This window comes from Corvus brachyrhynchos, unplaced genomic scaffold (assembly GCF_000691975.1).
Source record: "Corvus brachyrhynchos isolate BGI_N302 unplaced genomic scaffold, ASM69197v1 scaffold544, whole genome shotgun sequence".
Taxonomy (NCBI): Eukaryota; Metazoa; Chordata; class Aves; order Passeriformes; family Corvidae; genus Corvus; species Corvus brachyrhynchos.
This window is the reverse complement of record NW_008238325.1, coordinates 3,593,070-3,601,651: the sequence shown is the minus strand read 5'-3', so window position 1 is coordinate 3,601,651 and position 8,582 is coordinate 3,593,070. Positions and strand designations below refer to the sequence as shown.

Below are 8,582 nucleotides of genomic sequence, written 5' to 3'. Positions count from 1 at the left end.
CTCTTTCCTGCAAACAGTCTTGATCATGTAGAGCATGAAATCACAAAATAAATATAAAATCAACCTTTTAATCCCAAAGAAGGAGAAGAAACACATGCCCTGAGGCGCAGTCCAACTGCCTAACATCAATAAATGTTTCTCATCCTGCTGCAACCCAAGAACTTTCTTGGGTTTGGGGATGTGTATCTTTATTGGTCTATAATGGCTCACCTTTTATCAGCTAGCCTCTCTACTATTTCAATTACAGAACTGTCTCATGACATGTAAAAACTTGGACTATAGATATGTTATTAATATCAGCTGACTCATTATGCATTTTTATGTCAGTCCTTGCAAAAGAAGTGTTTTCTAGTATGAAGAAAGATCGTGTGCTGTAAAAATGATGATCCAGAACTAAGACAGATATCTACCTATGACCTGAGCCCAGATTATGAAGTGTCTCAGCTACCTTAGTAAAATATTAACAGAGTTTGCGGGTTGTCATAGTAAAATGAGAGGCTGCCCTGAATGTAATTTCATTTATGGACGTTCAGAAAATTGACATCACAGCTGCAAGGCCATATAAAAAGCCAGCACAGTGTATTTTGGATTGACTGCAGGAACACTGACGGGAGCATTCTACAGGCTCAGCTCCTCTAACGGCACAACAGAAACGGGATTTTGCAAAGTACACCAAGAAGCTTCTTTTTATAAAGTAGTTCTGAGAACATCTGAGAGATTTTATTTTGTCTTCAATTGTGTTTGCAATTCCTTTAAAGAAGCATGTGCACGGGAGGCTGTGCCAAGTGCCTGGGAAGTACTCTCATCCCTCTGGCCGTGCTCTGCACCCTTGCTAACATTTTGTTGTTTTTCCCTGGAGGAAAAGTGGCTGAAGACAATGCACACATTACAGATGAGGTTTGGTACTTTGGAGGGATCTTGGGATCAGGTGTATTGGTAAGTATCTAAATTCAGACATTCCTACCTTCCTCCCACCCCCAGCCATGACTTGCATTGTTGAATTTTCTCAGGACTGCAAATTCCTCTTTGATGAACAAATAACTTATAAGTCATCCAAAGGTTTAGCAATAAGTAACTTAACCTAATGATAAGAAAAAAAAACCCCATAGAATTATTATATTTAAAGAATATGTAACTTAAATTTATCCAAATTCAAACTATTTCTATTATTTGTAGATGATCTTCCCTGCCTTGGTATTTTTGGGCCTTCAGAATAATGATTGCTGTGGATGCTGTGGTAATCGGAGCTGTGGAAAGAGGTTTGCGGTAAGAGAAAGGAAACACGGCAAAAAAAGCAAAAGTTAAATTGTTACTGATATATGTATCTTCCTCTCACAGTCATTGTGAGTCTAGACAGATGCTGTCCTGAGTGTGGGACACAGCTCTGACATTTGTTTGAGTGCTGGGAAGTGGAAACAGCAGGCTGTAAAAATTGTATTATGCCTCTGATGTTCTACCACAGGTACCACAATGGTATGGCCTCAGTGGTTTTTGCTAGCACAAGATACTTATAGTTACTATCACAATCAAAACTTACTGCTGAAAGATCTACACTTTGTTTTGCAGAGTACAACAGTTCTCCCTTTAGACAGTTTTTGTTGGCAGCTTTTAAAATTACCCTGGCAGTCAGACACTACATTCCCAACTCACTGCAGACCTTCAAAATGAGCTCTATCTCATTAGATTCACAGGAAATTTCAGGAAGGAGTAGACCTCGGGAAGTCACCTAATCCAACCTCCTACCTAAAGCAGTGTGGACCAGGCTCTACATTGAATTTATAGCTTCCTCCCACACTAGAAAAGTTTCCAAATGATACTTTCAGACACTAGTAAACATCCCAAACATTTTAGTTTTAAAATTAAATCAGAAAATAAGTATATTTCTCATAGGAAAATATGTCCTTTTGAAATAATTTCTTTGGATCAAGTAGATCGTTACACTTGTTTAATAAAGGAACAGATTTTCAAGAGAAAAAAAAAAAAAGAGAAAAACAAATAGGAAAAGATTCATGACTATAAGGTTGACCAAAGAGCCTTCCCTAAATTCTGTCTTTGATGCTGTGTTCATGCAATGCCAACAAAACAGGTGGAACTTGGAAAAAGAGGAAATGGAGCCACCTGTTTCTCTTTATAACACTATATGATCCATTTTCTGCAAGCAGTGAGGAGAAACTAGTTAAACTTTGCAGAGCACAGACCACTCCACGAGTAGCCAAGCACTGTGGTTTTGCTGCCGCTCAGTCATGTGGTGACCAGGGGCACAGTCCCACACAGTGACCACTGTGAGCACTGGCTGAGTGTGAGCCAACCTGCATGTGTGTGGTGCTGCCTGCAAAGCAACCTGCCTTCTTTGCTGGCAAGGGTGTTAGAGTGCAGATGACTGGGAATATTAATACAGTCAAGTGTACCAAGTACACTGTACTATGAGAGTCCTACTGGCCTTATCACCATCAGCATGGCTGAGAACCAAATGTGGTATTGTATGTTAGCTGAAATCCATTATTATGATGTCTACTACAAAAGCATAATTTTTAAGCTAGCCCTATCGGATATATCAACATTAAAATGCATGCCAGCACTCAAGGCAAGAGTCTTGTGATGAGGTTTGAACAAAAAACTCACATTGAACTCGATGATATTAGAGGTTGTTTCCAACCTAAATGGTTCTAACCTGAAAGTATGGCGTTTTTTAGCTCCACCTGTATCCCTTTAATCCAATAAAGGACACTACCTCTACCTATGAACTGTTAAAGGCTACAAGTGTTTCAGAATTCAAGCAGGGCATTAGTTCTTGCATGATTTACTTATATATTAATATATATGAAAAATCTGTAATAGAAAGCCAGAAAAATAAAGACATACTTTCCCATCCATTTAAATTGCACTACTAGAGCTTACACTGGTAAATACCTGTGAGGAGATAAAGTATAATATGAAACCTAAAGGGAGACTTGGGAAGGAAAACTATAATTATTTGGTCCAAATATAACCAAGATACCAAAGCTAACTTGTAAAGGATACTGTAGATTTTTTTAAAAAATGCCTTGAGTGGTCCAAGACTTCAGTCTTGCTTGCAGTCTCCTGAGAAAAACATCTGGCTGCAGGGGAACAGGAGCCCTGGTACAGGAGGCCCCGGGGGAGCAGCGCCATCTGCTGCCAGCGTCTGCCCTCTCCTCCTCAGGCACACGGGGCTGGTGGTAAAGCTTTAAAATACCATAGAGGTATGCATTACACATCTACTATGCAATGAAAACTAATATGCTTTAGCTGTTCAGGTGTTGACTATTTGACTATTAACAGCTGAATTTAGGGGACGTACACTGACATTAAGGGTGCATTTAATTGTTTGAATGAGAACCAAAATAACATTCTTTTTCTCTTCATCAGATGTTTTCTTCTATAATATTTGCTGCCGTTGGACTTCTGGGAGCCGGATACTGCTTTATTTTGTCAGCAGTAGCCCTAAACAAAGGCCCTAAATGCAAGACTGGAAACGAGTGGAAGTACCCTTTCCAGGATGGGTAAGACAAGGCAATCAGGAGAAAAAGATATACATGTTTTAAGTTTGTGATATGATTCAAATTCCAAACCCATTGTATAAAAACGGGAATTATACTGTTTGTCTAAATTACAGAAGCTCTTAGAAGTGCCTGCAGTGCACAGCAACACTTCATAAGGTTCAAGAGCACAGATGTAAAGAATAACAAGTACTATCAAAACTACTGAGTTTCAACGGGGCCAATACAGAGAAATGCACAGACTCCTCCTAGGTTATTCTTGGTATGATAAGCAACATAGGGGGATAAATTCCACTTAGATGAATAGCAATGACACACTGAGACACATCTCAGAGTCCTGAAGGAATTGGCTGATGTAATTGCCAAGCCACTCTCCATATCTGAAAAGTCCTGGCAGTCAGGTGGAGCCCCAGGTGGCTGGAAAAAAGGAAACAATACATCCATCTTTAAAAAAGGTAGGAAGAAGGACCCTGGGAACCATCAACCTGTAAGCCTCACCTCTGTGCCTGGGAAGATCATGGAACAGTTCCTCCTAGAAGGTCTGCTGATGCACATGGAGGACAGGGAAGTGATTTGGGACAACCAGCATGGCTTCACCAAGGGCAAGCCCTACCTGACAACCCAGTGGCCTTCTATGATGGGGTGGCTCCATCAGTGGATAACAGAGGGACTACAGAAGTCATTTATTTGGAGACAATCCCCCACAACATCCTGCTCTCTAAATTGGAGAGAGAGGGATTTGATGGGTGAACTGTTAGATGGAAAAAATGTGGTTGGATGGTTGCATCCAGAGGGTGGTGGTCAGTGGCTCAGGATCCTTATGGACATCAGTGACAAGAGGTGTCCCTCAGGGATCCCTACTGGGACTGGCGTTATTTAATATCTTTGTTAAAGACACAGATGGAGGAGGCCACCAAGATGATCAGACGGATGGAGCGCCTCTTCTATGAGGAAAGGCTGTGAGAATTGGGATTGTTCAGCCTGGAGAAGGGAAGCCTCAGTGTGACCTGATTGTGGCTTTCCAGTAACTGATGGGAGCCTACAAGAAAGATGGAGCGGGACTTTTTATAAGAGCATGTAGTGACAGGACAAGATAATGGCTTCAAACTAAGAGCAGGTTTAGATCAAATATTAGGAATAAATTCTTCCCTGTGAGGGTGGTGAGGCACTGGCACAGGCTGCCCAGAGAAGTTGTGGATGCCCCATCCCTGGAAGCATTCGAGGCCAGGTTGGACAGGGCTTGGAGCAACCTGGGATAGTGGAAGGGGTCTCTGACCATGCAGGGGGATTGGAATGAGATGATCTCTCAGGTCCCTTCTAATCCAAACCATTCTGTGATTCTATGATTACATTGAAATTTGATGGTATTCAAATAATTAGGAATAATAATATAATATATATTATAATAATATAATCTATGTATAATTTTATTTTGGCTATGGCATTTGGAAGCTGCTTGTTCCTCATGCTCTGCAATGCAAACATATTCAATGTCATGTATATTTATCACCTAACCCCAGTAATCCCACTGCTCAGGCTGAAGTCAAAACAAGTTCAACAAACAACAGGGCACAATGTACTACTGAGGAGAGCAGGTGTGGTCAGAACAGAACGGCAAGGGCTGCAGTAAACTCCCCATCACCTCAGAACTTTTAATGCAGTCTGCCTCAGTCAAGAGTGACCTGGCAGCATTTCTTGCATAATACACCAAAAAATTATACTTCAGGTTGAAAAGAAAAAAAAAAAAAGAAAACAAGAAGTATACAGGTAGAGGATTATTTGTTCATGGGCCAGTGAGGGCTGGAAACCAACTCCCTTAGTCTCATTCTGAGAGTCTCTGGAAATATGCTCTGTTTCAAACATAGTTTTGGTTGCAGTCCAGAAATCACTTGACAAGAACACAAACAAGTCAGCACTAAGAATAAGCAGAGGAAATATAGCCAGTGGTTAAGCAGTTTACAATCAAATCAAAATGCGAACGTAAAAATTATGGAAAATACCTTTAGATGAGGCATCTAGAACAGCAAAAGCTGTTCTTTTCAGCTCAGTGGGAAAGAGGTGACTTGTATAATTTCATGATTTGTTTTGATAATTCAGTTGTTTTGATTTTATTACAATTTACTTCCTTGTTCCCAATAGTACTTTGAGGTACTGGATTGCATGCCCTGACCACAGTCCCCCACCCACCCCCACTCCCAAAAAATGCCGTCATCAAGTAAAAGCAGCAAAAATGCCCCTGAAAAAACACAGCAACAGATAAAACCCATTTGGCACACATTTGGCTAAGATCTTTTCTTCCCAAAGCACTAGAAATGGTTCAGTTGTATCAAACATATACTTGTCTCCAATTGTTCCCTTCTGATGTCTTGTTTTTTTCAAGTCACTTGCTTCAATTCAGCTAGAAACTGAAGTCATATTCTAGATAAGTAGCACCAGTGTGACAATGGAAATTCTTACCAAAGCAAACAAAACGTCGGCATGGCACAGCAGTGACAACTTCTCAGGGGTGAGAGACCCTCTTTTGTGAGTTAATGTAGTCTTCTTCCTAACTATTTTGTTCTCCTGTAGGAACTACCTTGCTGACTACACATTGTGGAATACGTGTGATTCACCTGCAAATATTGTCCCATGGCACCTGTCACTCTTCTCCTTACTGCTGATCATGAGCGGGATCCAGGGAGTGCTCTGTGGCATTCAGGCGGTCAATGGCCTGTTTGGAACCCTCTGTGGGGACTGCAAATGCTGCGGATGTTGTGGGGTGAGCAACCGATGATTCTCCTTTGTTATTTCACGTACTTATGAATTACATACACACCTCTAGCTGACAGTCAGAAAAACTAAACTAGCCTTCCTTCAGGTCCATGATCGTGTTTTCTAACATAGCTGCCAAAACCCTACACTGTTACCATTAGGAAATAATAAAATCCTTCGAAAGTCACAGCAATAGGAGCCAGGAAATTACCTCCATGTTTTTATTCTTCCAGGGAAATGGAACTGTCTAAAGAATAGGAATATTGCAGACAACCCTCCTCACCTTGAGAGGATCCCTTCTGCAGCCGCTCCACAAAACAGCCATCAGATGCACTGGCTCGGGCTAAGAAGATGAGAATGAAGGGCTCCTCCTCCCACCAATGTCATGAAGCCCTGACTCTGTTTGCAGCCTTCCTGAAATCCCTCATCATGGAATAAAATAAGTGAAATACAACTCTCACATTCATATTTATTTTTGTAAAACAGCTTCCATTTAAAAAGAGGGTATTCTCAGGCAAAATACAGTTTTGGGTTACAATTTCTATTCAGGTCAGTTAGGTAGCTTGTAACTCCTCAAAGCTTCCAATCTATACATGAGCACAAATGCTGTTTATTAATCTTTTTGCAGAAGTTCAATTTAGCCGTATTTGGCACACTGCTATGAAAAAGACAGGAAAGACAATAGAGAGCTCAAAGGCAAAAATACCTTTTAGAAAGAACTTCTAAAACTTTAAAAGAAAAAAACTACTTCCCAAAGGAATCAAGGAGAAAATAAGAGGGATTGGAGACATTTGAGGGATTCAAATCAACTAATATGCTTCTTTAAAAAAATTCTGAAACAAATTTTCACAAACCAGTTTGCCAGGCTGGATTTCTCAACGCTTCTCAATATTTGCCATATCTGTTCCCTAAAATTTTCCTCCTGAAATAATGATTCTGTGGCCTGTGCTTTCAGAAAATGTATTTCATTGACTGTATTTACACTAGGGATATTTGAAGAACTTAGAAGTACTTAAAAGCACTGAAAGCTCTTGAGCAAGATGCAGAAATGTTAAACGGTTTGATATAGGTACTGAGAATTACACTGTGCAAGATGATAAATTGTAAAAAAACCTCTTCAGAAACAGCTGTCTGTCCCACCTGTTCTACTGCATTGCCCAGGAATTTGAGAGTACCCTTTATTTCAACACACACTGTGCAACCTTCTCACATCTATTCATTTGTGGTGAGCAGCTGTCCTGCATCTCATCTCGCATTTGTCTTGTTTGATTTATATGAAGCCTTTGGGAACGTGGAGTGTTTCTCATCAGTGTTCAACAAAGGGATGGGTAGCTGCATAGTGTACAGCTTTGATATATCAATAAACAGAGTACATAAATCTTTGTAGGAGATGGGATAAGAAATAACAGGCTATAATACCTAACATCAAAATCAATGAGCTACTGCTTCTAAGAGCCACCCAGCTACATGATGGCTTTCTAACACGAGCTAATCTATAGTAGATACTGACACAAGGTGCACACGGTTTCATCTTGTGATCTGGACTGCATTCACACCTTGGCCTTCAGGTGTATTGAAGAAGGGTAAATGAGCCAGAACCAGCAGCCCAGCTGAACTCACACTTTAATGTGCCAACAACAGTGTTCCCAAATCTATTCAGTTAAGGCTAACATCTGAGGCTGTCCCCTAGCACTTAATTTCAAGGGAATCACACATCTGCAGTGTCCATTCTGCAGTAACTGGAGATTGTTCTGTGTTTTTACCTAGCAAAGCATCCAGTAAAATCAAGGAGAGGGACTAATCATAGATCCTCATAACAGAGAATGATGTAAAAGGTCAGTGGTAATTCCGGGAGAGAAGTCACAGATAAAGAGAGTGCAGTGCTAGGAAGGGACAGAAAGATGATGGTAAGAAAAAAACCACAAACAGGGATAACTGAAAGTGTTAACAGACCTCAGGAACCCTGACCAACTTCAAGACCACGCTCTGTTATAGTGTGGTCCACTACAAATACCAAATATCAACATACACTAATACAGAAGTAAAAATCATAGTAGCCAAAAGAAAGGATATTAGTATTCTTTGTAAACTCTCAGAAATGCCCATGCTGGCTGAAGTTTCATTATTCACCCATAAAAATTGGCTGCTGGGTGACTGGGTGACCAGGGTGCTGAGAACACGGCAGCTTCGACATTGCATGGCACTGTTTCACCTGAGAGCTATCATAAAAGGATACACACTGGTTATTTAACAACTCACATTACAACATGTGGAGTGTGCACATGTGATTTTGAGCCCATGCACTTCAGCAGG

At 40.7% G+C, this 8,582-nt stretch overlaps 1 protein-coding gene across 1 annotated transcript; it reads left to right on the top strand.

Moving 5' to 3' along the window:
• The first annotated feature begins 526 nt into the window (after positions 1-526).
• Positions 527-6,723, top strand: TM4SF4 (transmembrane 4 L six family member 4). The gene is made up of 5 exons (XM_008633775.2): positions 527-936; positions 1,177-1,266; positions 3,388-3,521; positions 6,087-6,276; positions 6,503-6,723. The coding sequence occupies exons 1-5, from the start codon at positions 763-765 to the stop codon at positions 6,518-6,520; spliced, it is 606 nt and encodes a 201-aa protein (XP_008631997.1). The 5' UTR covers positions 527-762; the 3' UTR covers positions 6,521-6,723.
• Positions 6,724-8,582: the final 1,859 nt, after the last annotated feature.

Bases quoted from the DNA above. Each gene is read 5' to 3' on its own strand.
- TM4SF4 (XM_008633775.2), top strand. From the start codon at position 763: ATGTGCACGGGAGGCTGTGCCAAGTGCCTGGGAAGTACTCTCATCCCT. The intron at 937-1,176 runs GTAAGTATCTAA...TATTATTTGTAG, and splicing joins TCTTGGGATCAGGTGTATTG to ATGATCTTCCCTGCCTTGGT. The intron at 3,522-6,086 runs GTAAGACAAGGC...GTTCTCCTGTAG, and splicing joins AAGTACCCTTTCCAGGATGG to GAACTACCTTGCTGACTACA.